This window comes from Plecotus auritus (assembly GCF_963455305.1).
Source record: "Plecotus auritus genome assembly, chromosome: 4".
Classification (NCBI taxonomy): Eukaryota; Metazoa; Chordata; class Mammalia; order Chiroptera; family Vespertilionidae; genus Plecotus; species Plecotus auritus.
The window spans coordinates 145,854,506-145,873,620 of record NC_137775.1 but is presented as its reverse complement, the minus strand read 5'-3'; the positions used below and the strand labels follow the sequence as shown (position 1 = coordinate 145,873,620).

Sequence of the window (19,115 nt, the reverse complement as noted above, 5' to 3'; positions counted from 1 at the left end):
CAATGGTTGAGCTTGACCTACGAACCAAGAGGTCACGGTTTGATTCCCAGTAGGAGGACATGCTGGGGTTTACAGGCTCAATCTGCGGGTGTGGGGCGTGCAGGCGGCAGCAATTCGGGATTCTCCCTCCTCATTGATGTTTTTCTCTCTCTCTCTTTCTCTCCCTTCCTCTCTGCAATCAATAAAAATACATTTTAAAAAAGTCGTACCACCATCCCCGCCCCCCAAAAAGACAACAAATGAGATGTGAAGTTCCAGAATGGTTACTTTTTGACAGCCCCACAGATTTAGATGTTAAGGAGAAAGTGGGTGAAGTGCTAAGAGGGCAGTCCTCATTTGAGCAAGATGTTCTGACTTCAAGGTCGTTGGTGATAATCCTGATATTTTTCAGTAGCCCCTTTTGACGTTTCATTTATTCCCCGGATTAAAGGCTTTTTTTTTTAATAAGGTAAATTTAAGTGCTTATCAAAGCTTGACACAGTGATTTCCAAGTGTGTTTTCAGGTTAAGATGTGGCTTCGAATTTGGTTGTACGTGAGGCAACTGAAGTTAACGCCACCTTCACTCTCTTTGGCACGGTGCTGTCCTGTGCTCAGCTGTTCCAACCCCGGGGCTGGCTAGGGGAAGACGATGGGTAACTACCGAGCCCAAAGGTCCACTAACGGCATTATTCCTGTCAAAGTCTTCAAGTTCTTGTCTCTCGCCCGGACCTTTCAACAGGCAGGCGGTGCGGCGCCTGCGGAGGGTCGGGGCCGGCTTTGCGCGCTGGACGTCAGCAACAGGCACGGCCAACAAGCCATCGCTGCGAGTCTCCGCGACAGCAGTGGGCGGCGCGCCGAGCCTCTCCTTTCTTTTAACCCTGCTTCGCACGCAGTCTCACCCTCGCCGGAAGTTCGTACGTTACGCCATATCCGGTCCGAGCGCCCGTCGCTGGCGGGAGCGAGCCCGCCGGTGCGAGGCAACTTTGTTCCCGCCTCCTTCGCCCCGACACCACTCACCTTTGGCTTCTTCGGAGCGTGGCCTGCGTGCGCGCTCCCGGCTCGGCGTCAGGGCCCGGGGAAAGGCCGAGGGAGCGAGGCGAGAAGGAGGGGTTGTGAAGGTTAGGGCCCAACCAGCAAGTCTCGTTGCCCTCCCTCCGCCTGACGGGGAGCGGAGAGGGAAGGGGAGGAGCGAGCGGGGCCGGCCACACACCCCAGAAACCTCCTCGTGGGAGGGGGAGCAGAGGAAAGGGGCAGCTCCGCCACCTCTGCTCGCGCCGGCGAAGGAAGGAGAAAGTCCGGGCTCATACCCACCGCCACGGACTCACAACCCCCCCCCGCCCCCATCTCCCCGGAAACAGCCCCCCGCCCAGCTCCGCACACTCGCTGTCCCGACCGAGAGCCGCAGCCCGGTCGTCTCTGCCTCGCCCCGCCGCCCGCCCCTGTGGGCCGCAAAGTGCGCGAGGCCCTAGGCCGGGAGTTGTCAAGACCCAGCCATTTCCGAGGCGCCCGCCGTGTGTCGCCACCACCCCTGGAAGACGACGTCGACGCGGAGGAGGCGGCGGCGGAGGCGTGTTGTTGTCTCGCCCACTCCCCTCCCCTGAACTCGCACCCAACGTCAGGGCGCGATGGAGTGAAGCGACGACGAAGGTGGTACTTCCGCGTTGCGCTGCTGGAGCTGAGTGCGGCCAAGGCCGCTCCCCAAACCCCGGGGGCACTTGGAGGACTCCGGACTCCCCGCAGGTCAGCGCCCAGTGCATCGGCTGTTTTTGCTGCTCAGAATAGGACGACCAGCGCGAACCGGAGCTCTGCCGCCCGGATTCTTGCTTCCCTCGGGCCTGGAGGCCGCTGCGTACCCCACGGTGACCTGGAACCCAGGGACCCGCGTCCCGACCCGGATTATCGTGGCGTGTCTGCCGAACCGCCCTGGTGCTCGGTGTCCCTCCGCCGTCGCCGCGGTGCCGTTTCCGGCGGGAGAGATGGCCAGGATCTGACCCGGGAGGAGGCCGCACCCGCGCCGCGCTCTGCGGCGAGCTCTAGGCGATGCCGAGCAGCTCGGACACGGCGCTGGGGGGAGGCGGGGGCCTGAGCTGGGCGGAGAAGAAGTTGGAGGAACGCCGCAAGCGGAGGCGATTCCTGTCCCCTCAGCAGCCGCCGCTGCTGTTGCCGCTCCTACAGCCGCAGCTCCTGCAACCGCCGCCGCCCCCGCCGCCTCTGCTCTTCCTGGCTGCTCCCGGCACGGCCGCCGCCGCCGCAGCCGCCGCCGCCGCTGCGGCCTCCTCCTCTTGCTTCAGCCCGGGCCCCCCTCTGGAGGTCAAGCGGCTGGCGAGAGGCAAGAGGCGCCCAGGAGGGCGGCAGAAGCGGCGCCGCGGGCCCCGCGCCGGGCAGGAGGCGGAGAAGCGTCGGGTCTTCTCGCTGCCTCAGCCGCAGCAGGACGGCGGTGGCGGTGCTAGTAGCGGCGGGGGTGTGACCCCGCTGGTGGAGTACGAGGATGTGAGCTCCCAGTCCGAGCAGGGGCTGCTGCTGGGGGGCGCCAGCGCGGCAACGGCGGCGACGGCTGCCGGGGGGACGGGGGGCAGCGGCGGGAGTCCGGCCTCCTCCTCCGGCACCCAGCGGCGGGGGGAGGGGTCGGGGTCGGGGTCGGGGCGCAGGCCCCGCCGGGACCGCCGCCGCAGTAGCGGCCGCAGCAAGGAGCGCCACCGCGAGCACCGGCGGCGGGACGGGCAGCGCGGCAGCAGCGAGGCCTCCAAGTCCCGCAGCCGCCACAGCCACAGCGGCGAGGAGCGGGCCGAGGCCACCAAGAGCGGCAGCAGCAGCAGCAGTGGCGGCCGCCGGAAAAGCGCCTCGGCCACGTCCAGCAGCAGTAGCAGCCGCAAGGACCGAGACCTGAAGGCTCACCGGAGCCGGACTAAGTCGTCCAAGGAGCCGCCTTCTGCCTATAAGGAGCCACCCAAGGCCTACCGGGAGGACAAGACCGAGCCTAAGGCCTACCGGCGGCGGCAGCGGTCCTTGAGCCCCCTGGGAGGCCGGGACGACAGCCCGGTGTCCCACAGGGCCTCGCAGAGCCTGCGGAGCCGCAAGTCCCCCAGCCCGGCGGGAGGTGGCAGCAGCCCCTATTCGCGGCGGCTGCCGCGCTCCCCGAGCCCCTACAGCCGCCGCCGCTCCCCCAGCTACAGCCGCCACAGCTCGTACGAACGGGGCGGCGACGTGTCTCCCAGCCCCTACAGTAGCAGCAGCTGGCGTCGCTCCCGGAGCCCCTACAGCCCCGTGATCAGGTGAGTCGGCCGTCCCGTGCGTTTGTCTTGGGCTGGGCTGGGCTGGCCAGATTCCCGGAGGCAGGGAAAGTGGTAACTGGGCTCTGCCAAACCACCCGAGACTAGACAACCCAACTTGGGACGCGCTTCTAGTATCAAGAGGCGTTTTGGCGCCCTTGACGCCTTTTAGGGGATTGGAGGGACAGAGCAACAGGTCCAACAGAGCTTTTCTCCTCTCTGGTAAGGAAGATTTCTAAGGAAGAGTTCAGAGTTTTAAACTTGTATTAATATGTCAACAGATTTCTCTCAGCTGCTCTTTGTTTTTCCAGCACAGTTAATTTGGGTAAGCCTAGAGCTTGTTTAATTTGTCATACTTTTTTTGAAAACCCTCTAAAGAGGTTTCATTGTTGAAGATAGGAATGTACTGCAGTTTAGGGACTAAATATTATAAAGGACGATTTGAGTCACGTGCTGATGTCATATAGATTTAGATATAGATTATTAATGTGTCAACGATGGGAAAGCAGCTTTTCTGTAAAGTGTATTAATATGGGAAAAAGGCTTATAGTTCTAAATTCTTGAAGACAAGGAAGATAGTCCATTTTGCTATATTTTTGGTGGTATAGTTTCTTATGCAGTCTTTCAGTCATAATTTCAAAAAGTAGAAAAATGACAAAGACAAGATTGTTGGTTTTTTTTTAAGGTTGTCGGATTTTTATGACACCCAGTTGTTAATTACGTGCAAATGTAATCTAGTTGATGTAGTCCAGTGTAACCAGGTAAATGTTCTAGTACATTCTCACATTAACTATTATTCCGAGTTACTATTTACACTTACTTTAAAGTAAAATACTAGTATACCCTTAAATATCAGAATCTTTGTTTAGAAGTCTTTTAAAAGGTAAATTTAACCTAGTGAAATTGGAGTAAATCTTTCATATAGCTATTACGCCTTTTTTGTATTTCTCCGTGTGAGCATTGCTATATAACTACCTGTAAGCACGGTGAATTGTACGGAACTTTTGAGTATTTTGCATGTCCTTATATTCTTTAAGATGTCTGGAAACTCTAGGCCTCGTAATTTAGGATTTTACAGAATGACATTTGCATTGATTGTGATTTTTCTATTGGTCTTAGTTTTCTTTCATTAATGCCAAATGGATGCTTAGTACCTCTATGTATGAGTTATATTGACTCAGTATAGTATATGTACCTGTAAAATTAGCAGATTTTTTGAAGTGCCAGCCTAGTGTTTGTAAAGATGTGATGTGAATAGAGATACAGGTGTGAGTTTATCTTTAAAACAGCTGTATACAAATCTTCATTCTTACAGTGTTCACACTCAAAATGCTAGTTGGTGGATGCTTTAAGCAGACTATCAACACTGAAAAGTCATTTCACCAAATTCATTCTTTACATTTTGTAAGACCTTATATTGTACTTTTAGTTAAGATATTTTAGGTTTGCCAAAAGGTTTGTGTGTTGTTGTTTTTTTTAACTGAATTTGTTTTTGAAAATCGATTAGGCTAAATTTCAGGACTGTAGATAGTGATTTTAAGTAGGATATAATATTAAGCATGGATTTTGTATTTAGCAGGCTTTTTAGTTGCTGGATACTTTAGCAAGGTCCTTTATTATCTAATAGTGCTATGCATTTTGTTTATTTGACATAGTAGTGGTACGTGTGATTAGGATTATTCATATTTAGCAAATATTTATTGAGTATATATTATATGCCAGATACTGTTCTAGGGACTGGGATATAGCAATGAAGAAAGACAAGGTCCTTGCCCTTATGAAACTTGCCTTCTAGAGGACCATTCATGGTGTTTATATTGACCACTAGTATTTCTAAAAGTTTGGATTTGGAATGAGCTTTAGAATGTCTTGACTAACATTCCTGACAGCTGGCCATTTGGTGTATTCCTGAATACATCTAGAGGTGGGAAGATATTGCTTTGAAGGCAGCTTATTTCATTAGATCTAGGGCTCAAGGTCTAGTCTTGATTTGCCCAGGTTTTAGCAAGATCCTTGGAGACTCAGTTTCCTAAGCTGTAACAGGAAAATAACTTTTGTTTTGTGGTGTGTGTATTTCAAGAATTAAATGAAAATTTATGTATAGAAATAGTGTAGAGTATTACAGAAATCTAATGTGGTTTAGATGTTATTGAATTATTAGAATTCTTCATATTGAAACAGAAATCCAGCTCTGTGTCAGGTCTACCCATTGCTTCAAGTTTAACCCTTTGAAATGATACAGAGCAAACCTGTATGCTACCTCTTTAAAATATAAAGGCAGTTACCATGTCTTTTGAGTCTTCTTTTCTTGGCCTCAAAACTCATTTTTTATAAGGTATGCTTTTTAGATTTTCCACATTATATCTAGTTTGTCAAATGTCCTGCTTAAAATGTGGGGCCCAGAATTTATAGCTAACATAGTTGATTGAAAAACTTAAAGGTTTTTAAATATAGCAAATGTATTAATTACTGTTTAGGAACAATTAATTGAATTCACTTGTCCAGTTTAATACAAAAAGTTTTATTTATTTTTAGAATATAGTATTGTGGTAGGTGACCCATATTGTTTAAGGAATAGACTACTGGATTGGGAGCTCCATGAAGGCAACTAGCCTATCTTGACCACCATTATAATCCTAGTGCTAATCATAGTGTCTGACAGAAGTAGACTCAATAATTGTTGAAAGGGTAAATGAAGGGGTGATGGACTTTACTGAGCATATGAAATATTCATGTGGGCCTGGATTATATAAGTATTTAATATAGACCACATGTTATGCTGCAGGAAATAAGCATTGGATCTTTTTCCAGCCCACATGGAGTTTACATATTAATAGTCAATGTAGATATTTTTAAGGAACTGCAAACACATTCAAAATACTAGTATTGAAACCATGATTGATACTTTTCTTGGTATTAGTTCCTAGAATAAATCCTCTCCATTTTATTGACATCTACGTTATAATGGATGGCTCTTTGCTTTTATTTGAATCTTCAGTCCTTTGCTCATGCTTTTCTTTTAAATCACTTCTTTTGTAGCTTTACTTTTCCCCCCTGTATAACCAGTTTGCCATATTTTCTTTAATACCTGAATGTTGGGGTGTAGGAAGTCACATAATTTTGCTGATTGGCCCTGTAATAAATGTGAGGGTGCACTGAAGAGAGGGGCTGTTTAGAAAAGGTACTAAGATGAGTTTTACTATGTGCCAGGCATTGATAAATATTTAATGTACATTCACCCCCAAAACAAAACACGTTACCGGTAGTTAGAAACATTTCTGTTGATTGGGAAATGGAAACTCTAAAACAGGGGTCCTCAGACTTTTTAAACGGGGCCCGTTCACTGTCCCTCAGATCGTTGGAGGGCCAGACTATAGTTTAAAAAAAAAAAAAATGAACAAATTCCAATGTGCACTGCGGGCCGGGGACGAGTCGGCTGCTAAGCAGGACAGGCAGCGGCACCCGGCGGGCCGGATAAATGTCCTCGGCGGGCCACATGTGGCCCGTGGGCCGTAGTTTGAGGATGCCTGCAAAGTTAAAGTGATTTGTTCCAAGGTCAGCTTGGATTGGTCTGATTCTAAAGTACATGCTTTTGGTATTATGCTGTATCGAACTTCACCTGGCATTAAAGGGAGCTGGCCACCTCACATAATTTGTTTTGCTAAAATTCAATTCCTGTTTGGAAATTTATCTATTAATTTCTGTTTTCCTGGCTACCATTGCAACATTTGAGGATTTTAAAAAACGAATTCTTCTAAAGATTCTTTCAGCTCATTTTGTCTTTACTAATTCATAGCTTTTATGAATAGGAGACTAAAAAAAAACATTTCTTAAAGACATTAATTACTCTTGGTTACTGATAGTTGTTTTGCAATGGGATTCTTGATCCGAAGTTGATCAAGTCAGATCAGGTACAATTAATACAGTAAATTGTTATATATATAATTGGTTCTTTCTCTGAACCTATGGAAGTTCTATTCTACCAAGAAGTAGCAGAGTTGCCCTAACCGGTTTGGCTCAGTGGATAGAGTATTGGCCTGCGGACTGAAGGGTCCCAGGTTCGATTCCGGTCAAGGGCATGTACCTTGGTTGCGGGCACATCCCCAGTAAGGGGCGTGCAGGAGGCAGCTGATCGATGTCTCTCTCTCATCGATGTTTCTAACTCTCTATCCCTCTCTCTTCCTCTCTGTAAAAAGTCAATAAAATATATTAAAAAAAAAAAAAAAGAAGTAGCAGAGTCTCCATTATGGAAAAATAATAAGACCCTGAGAATCTACAGATGGGTGGACCTAGATGTAAATAAGTGAATTTATTAATATTCACTTGCATATAATGTGGGGTACCTCTGTCATGGATTATTTAGTGTTTTGTCCTAAAAACTACTGTTCTAAAACATACAAAATGAAGACATTCAAGAATTCAAAAAAAAGAAGCTCCTAAAATTCCTAAAATTACTGCTTTTAATATATATACTTAGAAGTAAGTCATGGGTATCCTTAGATGAATGGAATTCTTAAAATGTATTTTAAAAGTGTCAAAAGTATAGCATACTAGAATAAATGCAGAAACTCTCAGAAGGGCTTTAAATTTAGGTGAATTCTCTTAAGTCTCCAAATTTTTAATCACTCCTTTTATTATTAAGATGGCCTTGTATTTTGCTCCTTTTTCTGACCAAACCTTATGTGACATTTATATCTACTCGGCCCTTACCACATTTTTGTTCTAACACAAGTTATTTATCCCATTTCCATTTTTAGCTCCTTAGTTCAGGCCCTCTGTTTTTTTTTTTTTAATCGCACTTCCTGTTATTATTTCTTCCCTATTCACCTATTCTTTTACTTCTAACTAGAGGCCCGGTACATGAAATTGGTGCACTTGAGGGGGGTCCCTCAGCTCAGCCTGCGCCCACGGGGAGCAGGCCTAAGCCAGCAGTCGGACATCCCCCGAGGGGTCCTTAATGTTGCCATGGATGCAGGAGAGGCTCCCGCCACTGCCACTGCGCTCGCCAGCCGAGACCCAGGCTGAGTGGCGCTCCCCCTGTGGGAGTGTACTGACCACCAGGGGGCAGGACCTGCATTGAGCGTCTGCCCCCTGGTGGTCATTGCATGTCATAGCGACCGGTCATTATGCTGTTTGGTTGATTTGCATATTAGCCTTTTATTGTGTAGCAGGACTAGTGACCCGGTGCACCGATTTGTGCACATTGAAAGGAACTTAATTAGAAGGTGGTTGGTGGGATGGGACTGGGTGAGACAGGCCGGACACGACCTGGAGTCAACTTCCCATGGTCCCTCCCTGGCCTGCGGGGGTCGGGCCAAAACCGGCTCTCCGACATCCCCCGAAGGGTCCTGGAGAGGGCACTCTGCAAAGTTGCCGTGGTACAGGGTGTGGAACGCAAACGCAAGTGTGCAGTAAACCAGATTCGGGGCCGACAGTGCCCCAGAAACAACATAACCCATGGCTGAAGGTGGAATCGCGCAGCCCCATGTGGAACCGCGCAGCCCCGCGAGGAATTGGGCTCCCTCTTCTCTGGTTTCGGGGTGCGTCACCCAAGAACCACCGCTGCCAAGTCACTGCAGCTCGGCAGCTCCTGTGTTGAGCATCTGCCCCCTAGTGGTCAGTGCACATCATAGCGACCGGTCAGGTGAGCGGAGGTACACTTAGCACAGGCGTCCTCAAACTACGGCCTGTGGGCCACCTGCGGCCCGCCGAGGACATTTATCCGGCCCGCCGGGTGCCGCTGCCTGTCCTGCTTAGCAGCCGACTCGTCCCGGGCCCGCAGTGCGCATAGGAATTTGTTCATAGTTTTTTTTTTAAACTATAGTCCAGCCCTCCAACAGTCTGAGTGACAGTGAACTGGCCCCCTGTTTAAAAAGTTTGAGGACCCCTGACTTAGCATGTTAGCCTTTTATATATATAGAATTCATTATTAGAATTTACTTAAAATCTTGGTTAGATGTGTCACTTTCATTATATAGAATTAAGTCCAAGCTTTCCAATGCATAATCAGGTAATGCCTTTTATGATCTGGCCCCATTCTATCAGAATTCTGTTTTCAGAGGCACTTTCATTTCTCTATAATTTTACTCTTGCTGTTCTTTTAGCTTGAAATGCCCTTTTTTCTCCTCTTTGTCTCCAGTTTTGCATTCAAAACCCAACTCAAATTCCACTCCATCTTGTAACCTTTCTGCATTCATCTAAAAAAGTTTATTCCTTTTCTTATATCCCTTGCACTTTGCTTTATCTTTGTTATGGGGCTTAAAAAACGCTATTTAATATTCTGATTACTTGGCTGGCTATATTTGTGTTTTCCCTATTAGACTATAAGCTCCTAGAGGACAAATTCCGAAGTGTATTAGTGGTTGAATTAATTGAAATACCTTTTTTCCTTAAAGTAATTATACTAAAATGTTTATTAGATTGAAATACCATTTTTCTCCACAGATTAATGCAAATGAATCTTTGCACAGATATCAGTTGTGTTTCTAAACTTACTTGCTATTTTGGTTCACATACACTCTAGGATAGGGAAAATAATAAATAAGTAGAGAATTTAAGAACCTTTTTCTAGCTTCTTTACCAAATAGGTTGAAGCTGGGAATCACTTTTATTGTGAATATACTAAATTCGCACCTAGTGTTTATATTTGTGCTCTGTTGTATACTGATCAAGATAAATGATCTGGTTTTTTTTTTAGCGATAATTTTCTGAGCAGACTGAATGTCAACCTTCTATATGCTAATTGAAAAATTGTAGCTATTTCTGAAAAACCAGTTTAAAATTAATGTTGCTTAACATTCACTATTTAAAATAATTTTATTTACTTGTTTTTTTATTTTTTGAAATAACTATCGATTTCAGAAAGGAAGGGAGAGGGAGAGAGAGAAATATCAGTGATGAGAGAGACAGACCTCCTGGTTTATTAGGTCGATGCTCAACCACTGAGCCACGCCGGCTGGGTTTAAGATCATTAGTTTTTTCTCTTTGTGTACTTTTAAGATAAATATTACTGAAGTTTTTATTTTGCTTTTGGTTTGCTTTGTTTCATATGTAGATATCTGTAAGCTTTAAAGTGGGTGTTGGAAGCAAAATGATCAGAAGTATTAGTATTGTTTGCACTGATTTTTGTTCCTTAAATTTCTAAATTGTGCATATCTAAATTGTGGGAGAATCTCATGTTAATATATTTGGGAAATAAAATGTAGATTAGAGGGTAAAATTTAGGTTAAAACTGGAATTTTTATAAAATGGAAAAGAAAAGGGTAGTGAGATAAACTGAAAGCTGAAAATAGTTAATGGGCTATGTGCCTTCTCACTTTTCTGTTTCTTTAGTTTCAGTTGCATAGGGACACATTCACTGAGATTTTTTTTTTTTTGACACGCCAAACTTAATTTATCCAACATTAAATGAATTATTTTACCTTGGAGTCATATTTTTCAGATATTGTTTTTCACTTGTTTATAAAGATAGTAGAGGCTTGTCGAAATTTTCGGTTAGTATAGAAAAGGGTAAGAGATTCAAGGCGCATTGAGTCCAACCACTTGAGATGTTTCACCCTTGATATTTTGATGAACAGTCTTCTAGACTTTTCTATGCATATATACATAGGGACATAAAACTTTATATAAATGAGAATATACTATAATGCTACTTTGTACCCTGTAATCCAGGGGCCCTCAAACTTTTTAAACAGGGGGCCAGTTCACTGTCCCTCAGACCATTGGAGGGCCGGACTATAGTTTAAAAAAAAACTATGAACAAATTCCTATGCGCACTGCGGGCCCGGGACGAGTCGGCTGCTAAGCAGGACAGGCAGCGGCACCCGGTGGGCCAGATAAATGTCCTCGGTGGGCCGCATGTGGCCCGCGGGCCGTAGTTTGAGGACCCCTGCTGTAATCCATAGTATATTCTTTTTTATTGATTCCTAGGTTTCCATTGTATTGGTGTACTTATAACTTTTTTGGCCAACTCCATTTTGCTACTCTTACACTGTAAGCTCCTAGAGGACTTATTTTTGCTATGTTTATGTATCTATTGCAAATTTTATGTGCATTTGTCCTATAATATCTTCTAAATTACATTTCCCAGGGGTAGAATTCTTGGACCACAAATGCTATGCACATTTGTAGTTTTGATAATTCTGTCATATTGCATCTTCAGAAAGCTTTTACCAATTTGTATTTTCCAAGTATGCGAGTACCCATTTCCTCAGTCTCCACTGTCTGCGGAGTTGTCAGTTATCCTGTTCCTGTTTTCAGTTGCAGTTCTTTAATATCTAATAATGCTAAATTTATTTTTATCTATTTTTTGGTTCTTTTATCTTGATTTTTGTTTTCTTAATAGTTTTTAAGAACCTTTTTTTGTATAGAGATATTAACTGTTTTTTGTGTGTGCATGGCTTTAATTAGCAAGTATTTTTCATGAGTTGTCTTTTGTCTTTTAACTTTGATTATGTTTTAAGAAGTTTTTGATTTGCATGTGTGTGTGAAAGTGTTTTAAGAGGTAGTTGTTTCTCCCAGAAAGCCAGTGCTTAAAGTAATATTTATCTTTTCTCCCTCCCTACTTTTAATAAATTGCTTGTTCTGTTGGTGCTTTTGCAGTGGCCTCTAGTCCACTCTGATTTAGTTTAAAACTTCTTAATTTGTGGATCTTCTTATTGTTGGGTCTGCATGCTTTGGGCCTTTGCTCTTCAAGCTCCTACCGTTTCCTGCATTGAAATTAACCTTAAAATACCACTTTGATTCTGTCATTTTCCTATAAAACATTTACAGATTCAAATTCTTTTTAAAAATATATTTTTATTGATTTCAGAGAGGAAGGGAGAGGGGGAGAGAGGTAGAAACATCAATGATGAGAGAGAATCGTTGATTGACTGCCTCCTACACACTCCACACTGAGGATCGAGCCTGCAACCTGGGCATGTGCCCTGACGGGAATCGAACCATGATCTTCTGGTTCATAGGTTGATGTTCTACCACTGAGCCACGCCAGCCAGGCCAGATTCAAATTTTTGTATTTGGCATTTAAGATTTCCCACCTGAGACTCACCCAAACTACCCTTACTTCTTACTATATACTAGAGGCCTGGTGCACAGGATTTGTGCACTGGTGGGGGGCATGGCCTGTGGGGATCAGCCCGCTGTGGGAGCGCCGCTCATCCCGGTCAGCCGAGTGGCTGTGGAACCCCCCTCTGAGCAGCTGCTCTCACAGCGGGAGCAGCCACTCATCCCGGTCAGCCGAGCAGTGAGAGCACATTGACCACCAGGGGGCAGCTCCTTCGTTGAGCGTCTGCATCCTGGTGGTCAGTGCGCACCATAGCAACTGGTCAACCTGTTGTTCTGGTCATTCTGCCATTTGGTCGCTGGGCTTTTATTATATAGGTTGCTGATCAAAATACAAACTGGACTCCTTACTATTTTCCTTTAATTTTTTTTTTTTTCTTTTTAGGAGGAGATAAAGAGTCACTTGATGTGGGTGAATAGAATTTTTCTCCCTGCCCCTTATTATATGTCACTCAGTTGTCTCATATTGGTCTAGTGTTCTTTATTTAAATAAAAACAAAGATGAACATATATTCTTATTTCCCTTTCTACACTTTTATACAAAAGGCAGCACATTATATAACTTTTCTGTAACCTGCTTTTTGTCCTTAACAGTATGTCCCGGGACCTTACTATGTTGGTACAGGAAGAGTTTCCTTATTCTTTAATTCCAAAGCTGTGTAGTATTCCATTATGTGAATGACTGCCTCCTAGTTTATGGAACCAGCTCTTACAAATGGACACTTTAGTTGTTTTCAGTATTTGCTATTACAAGCAATACTTCAATGAACAAAAGCAGCTTTTTTTAAAGGGTTGCACAGCACTGCATATGCTACTTTTTTTTCCTTTTTATTGACTTCATTCCAGTGACACTGGTTAAAATTCTATAGGTTTTAGATGCACAATTCTATAACACATCATCTGTCCACTGTATCGTGTGTTCACCACCCCTGTCAAGTCTCTGTCCATCACCATTTATCCCCCCATGCCCTCTCCCATCTCCCCCTATCTCCCCACAATCACTACACTGAGTCCATGAATTTTTCTCCTTTTTGCTCAATCCCTTCACCACTTCATATGCTATTTAAAGTGAGATTATTATTTTTCAGTCTTAGAATGCTGGTTGGTTTTATTGGTTGATAAATTCCCAATTATTTGTATTCATGAATGAAACATTGATGGTGGGACTGACATCCCTTCATAATTAAAGTATCATTAATTTGCCCCATGGAGGTTTATTGCTCTATCTTAAGTTTACTTATATACTAAAAGCCCAGCAACCATTATAGTGGAACAACTGGTCACTATGACGCGTTGGCTGCAGGGACCGCTGCTGCTGAGCCCGGGGGCCCCAGGGCCAGTTGTGCAGCCGCCGCCAAGGTGCTGGTAAAGAAGAATGCAAAGGTGGCCAGCGTGAGCATGCAGCTTGAGATGAAGGCTCTGTGGGATGAATTAAATCAGCTGGACACCAAGATGATCGTCACCAAGGCTGGCAGGTCAGGGCGCCACTTGCCCTGTTGCGACCCTCCCCACATGGCGCCAGTCTCGGGCAGCGGGCTTTGGCCTGATCCATGTGAGCGAGACTGAGAAGCGGGGTGGAGGGTGCAGCCTGGCCATCTGTGGGGCCCCCTCGGTGCGGGCCAGCTCCTTTGCTCTCTGAGTCCTGGCTCTAGTGACAGCTGCCTGGCATGCCAGGCCGGAGGGTACTACTCGGGAGGCCAGGAAGGTGACGGAGAGAAACCCTGTAGGTCTGCCGCCCAACCAGCAGCCCAGGACCCGGCATCACCAGAAAAAGACCGGCTCAGAGCACACTGAGCTTGGGGGAAGGCCTGTGAGGGGCCTTGCCACCAGCCAGCTCCAGGTGGATCCCACCTCAAAGGAAACTTGGTCTTTGTTCAGTCTTAGTTCAGTCTAGTTCAGTCTATCCCAGCTAAAGAGGAGCAGCTGGGCACATTTTAGGAGAGAATTAAGACTCTAAAACAGTGTGTTCTGTTCCATGGAGATTGCTACCCAGTTGCCTTAGGCCTAAATTCCGGGTGATTATGGGGCCTGGCTCTGCCACTGGGGCCCGTGTCTTCCAATTGGCCTGTATTTGTTGTAAGGGCCCAAAGAGAAGAAGGGGAACAAGTTTTTCGATGCAATGGATTTGACCAACAGACAAGGCGAGTGCCAGGCTGTGTCTAATGTACACACGGAGACGCCAGCTCTGAGTCCACCTGGCTAAAGGGAGTTCAGGGCCTGTTTGCAGAGCCTTCTGGTGGTTTCTGTTTCCTTGCTGAGGCGGTCCTCCTTGGGAAGCCTGGGGCCCATGCTCAGCTCCAGCTCAGTGGGTCTTCTCCAGGCCCCTCCCCCAGGCCACCCCCGCCCCTGCCCCCGATTGGCCCGGCACGACCCCACCCATGCACAAATTCATGCACTGGGCCTCTAGTATAATAATAAAAACTTGGGAAGTTTTAATAGTGGAAGCTTCTTAAAGCCCTTTGCTCAAGAAGTCTGAATCACTGATCACTGACATTTCTGTCATGGCAGCTGTAGAGCAAGTTAACATGATAAAAGTGAATAAGATAAATTCCACTTCAGGTTTTTTTGTGTTTTGTTTTACCCATCCTTTCACCCCTCCCCATTGGTAACCATCCAGCTTGTTCTTTATTTCTATGGGTCTAGACTTCTTACTATTTTAAAAGCATGGAATTGTAAGCCCTCTGTACTTTAGTTTATGCCCTTGACTCAGTTAGCCAATCCTAATGACCATTCTTCCAACCATAGTTCAGGTGTCATCTAGGAAGCCTTCATTAATCTCATCCAGAAGTGATTTCTTTTAATTTCTTTAGCACTGAGATCACTTTTATGAATACTTACTATATTCAGATTATATTAGAGTTGTCCCCCCTCCTTCTTAGATATATTGGATGTTTCAGTAATTCATTTAAAAAAACAAACACAAATCAGTTATATTGAGGTATGATTTATATACAATTTAATTAATCAATATTAATTGTATAATTGAGTGGATTTTGACAAAGATACACTTGTGTAACCACCACAATCATGATAAAAAGAATATTTCCAGCCCCCCCTCCAAACATTTCCTATATCCCTTTTATTCTGTCGCCTACTTCTACCTGTGGTCCTTGGCAACAACTGATCTGCTTTCTATCACATTACTTTTATCTTTATTGAACTTTATATAAATGGAATTACATGGTATGTATGTGTTGTTTTTTTTTAATTCTAATACCTGAAGATATGTTTTTATTGATTTTAGAGAGAAAAGAAGGGGGCGGGGTATGAGAGAAACATTGATCAATTGCTTCCTGTAAGCACCACAACCAGGGATCGTTGCGTCAACCAACTGAGCCACCTAGCCAGGGCCGTAGTATGTAGTTTTCGTTGTCTGCCTTCACTTAACATGGTTTTGAGGTTCATCAGTGTTGCATGTTCAGGTGGTTTGTTCCTTTTTATGTGTGAGTAATACTCCACTTATGAACATACCATTAATTTGCTTATTCATTCACCAAGTTGAACATTTTGAGTTATTTTCAGTTTTGGACTGAACAAAGCTGCTGTGAACATAGGAATACAGCTCTTGTTTTTGTTACTTGAACATTACAGTTGCTTCACATCCTTACTTCAGTTTATGTCAGTCTTTGATTTTAGCTATTGTAGTAGATGAGTAGTGGCATATCACTGTGGTTTTACTTGCAATTCCCTAATGACTAACAATGTTTAGCATCTTTCCATATGCCTATTGGCTTTTCATATCTTTTGTGAAGCATCTTAAAATGTTTTGTCCATATTCTTCATGAATTTTATTGTCTTACTAAATTGTAAGAATTCTGTACATATTCTGTAAACAAGCTCCTTGTCAGACACGTTTTGCAAATGTTTTTTTCTCAGACTGTGGCTTGCCTTCCCTTAATTTCAAAGAGCAAAGGTTTTAAATTTTGATGAAATCCAATTTAGTAGTTTTTCTTTTATAACGTGCTTTTTGTAGGCCCTTCCCCCCCGCCCTAAAAAAAAACTTTGCTTAATGGTCACACAGTTTTTCTCCTTGTTTTAAAATACATCTCTTCAATTTGTCAGTCTACTTTCATGCATAATATGACATTACAAAAGTATACTTTTCACTTTCTTCCTCTTTAGTACTATTCTTTCCATGCCTTATTTCTACATATGTATAACTTATGCATGTTATATATACATGAAATTTAAAAATGAGAAAAGCTGCTTTTGCAAACACTTTCTCATCTCTTTGTGCACATTCAAACTTTGATGTAGTATTTTCCTCTGTCAAAAGGAATGGCTTTGAATATTTCTTATAATGTAGGTCTGCTGTTTCATTTGTCTGAAAACCTCCATTTTGAAAGATATTTTTGCTGGGTATGGAGTTCTTCATGTACTTTTTATCCGTTAGTACTTTGATTCTGGCTTGACGACTATTTTCATAATACTTTGTTTTTACTTTAGTCACTAGATTGTAAGTCCCATGAGGTTCTTTTTAAATCTAATGTCTTTTAAGCACTGACACAGCATATGATAGATAATAGGTACCCAGAAAATGATGTTAAAGTGATGTAGATAAGAAAATACCCAGAATCTCAGAATTTTAAAAAATATATTTTTTCATTGATTTCTAAGAGGAAGGGAGAGGGATAGAGAGGTAGAAACGATGATGAGAGAGAATCATTGATCAGCTGCTCCCTGCACACCCCACACTGGGGATTGAGCCTGCAACCTGGGCATGTGCCTGACTGGGAATTGAACCATGACCTCCTGGTTCATGGGTCGATGCTCAACCACCTAGCTACACCAGCTGGCAAACCTCAGAATTAAAAAAAAAAGTCCTGTTGATATTAACATAGTCCAGTGTTGGCCTATGAATAAATTCGTAATAACTAGAACTAGACTAATCAAAAGTATGTGCCTTTGGGCAAATCAAGTATTACGCTCTTCCTCTACTCCTCGCCATCTTTTTAAGTGAAACATGAAGACAAATGCAGAGTTTATGCTCAGTGAATTAGAACTTGTTTAGCTGAGCCACTCTGTAAAAAGTCAGCCATGTGTCTTTCATTTTTTTAACTTTTAGTGTTGTGTAGGGAACATGAAAGGAAGTATACTTTTAGAACAGACAAAAAACATTTTAGTTTTATGTTATTTTTTTCTAGTTTTAAAAATAACACCTTTTTTGAGATAAAATTCAAACACACCATGCAATTTATTCTAATTTTAAGTGCTACTATCAGTGGTCTTTAGTATATTTACAGAGCTGTACAGCCATCATCACTAATTTTAGAACATATTAATCAGCCCCTCTCCCCAAAAAACACACACACAAAACTCCACCTGTTAGTAATCACTTCCCATTCCCACCTCTTGCAGCGCTTGGCATCTATTTTCTGTCTTTATGGATTTGCTTGTTCTGGGCATCTTCTATACTAATAAAAGGGTAATATGCTAATTAAACTGGGAGACCTTCCAGACGTCCTTCTGGACAAAGCCATGGTGGCGGGGCTGAGGCAGAGGCATTTAGGGATGATCAAGCCAGAAGGGGAGGGCAGTTGGGGGCGATCAGGCTGGCAGGGGGGGCAGTTGGGAGCAAGCAGGCCGGCAGGGGCGCAGTTGGGGGCAAGCAGGCCGGCAGGGGGAGAAGTTGGGGACAATCAGGCCAGCGGGGGGGGGGGGCAGTTGGGGGCGAGCAGGCCGGCAGGCAGAATGGTTAGGAGCCAGTGGTCCCGGATTGCGAGAGGGATCGGGCCTAAACTGGCAGCTGGACATCCCCCGAGGGGTCCCAGATTGGAGAGGGTGCAGGCCGGGCTGAGGGACAAGCCCCCCCCCCCATGCATGAATTTCATGCACCGGGCCACTAGTCCTATATAATAAAAGCCTAATATGCAAATCTACCGAACGGTGGAATGACTGGTTGCTATGACATGCACTGACCACCAGGGGGCAGACGCTCAATGCAGGAGCTGCTCCCAGCCCGCAGGCCCAAGGCGGGTGCCAGTGGGGGACCCTGATCACCCCACTGGTCGCCCCACAGATCGGCCCTGATTGCCAGCCAGGCCTAGGGGACCCTACTTGTGCATGAATTTCATGCACCATGCACCGGGCCTCTAGTTTATATAAATGGAATCATACAGTTCATGCTCTTTTTTTACTTAAGCATAAGGTTTTTAAGACTCATCTATGTTGTATTATGTTTCAATACTTCATTACTTTTTATGGCAAGTGTTATTCCATTGTATGGATATATTGCATTTTATTGTTAGTTGATGGACATTTGGGTTGTTTACAAATTTTGGCTATTATGAATTATGCTTCTGTGAACATTTATGTATAGTTTATTTTTTTTTGGGTATATACCTAGGAATGGAATTTCGGGATGTATGGTAATTCTATGTTTAACATTTTAAGGAACTGCCAAACTATTTTCAATGTGGCTGCATCATTTTTATATTCTGACCAGTAATATATGAGGGTTCTGATTTCTTCATATCCTTGGCATTAGTTGTCTTTATTATTATTATCATTCTGGAGTTTAAAATGGTATCTCATTATGACTAATGATGCTGAACATCTTTTCATGTGTTAATTAGCTATTTATATATCATTTTGGGGGAAATGTTCATTCAGATCCTTTACTTATTTTAAAATTGCTTTGTCGTCTTATTGTTGAATCTTAAGAATTCCTAATATACTCAGGATATAAATCTCTTACATGACTTGTAACATTCTTCCTCCTAGAGAGAGGAATTCTTGTATTCAAGGGGAGACAGTTTTAGTTTAATACGAAGAAGTGGAGTCTTCCCCAGATGATTTGTTCA

General features: G+C 44.3%; 1 protein-coding gene across 4 annotated transcripts in view; it reads left to right on the top strand.

The window, feature by feature from the left end:
• Positions 1-1,871: 1,871 nt before the first annotated feature.
• The window catches only part of CDK13 (cyclin dependent kinase 13), a 122,359-nt gene continuing 105,115 nt past the window's right edge, over positions 1,872-19,115 (top strand). For all 4 annotated transcript variants that reach the window (XM_080666904.1, XM_080666902.1, XM_080666903.1 and 1 more), the window contains exon 1: positions 1,872-3,252. In XM_080666904.1, coding sequence (XP_080523030.1) covers positions 2,021-3,252 — 1,232 coding nt within the window. In that variant the 5' untranslated portion in view covers positions 1,872-2,020. The remainder of the gene's footprint in view (positions 3,253-19,115) is intronic.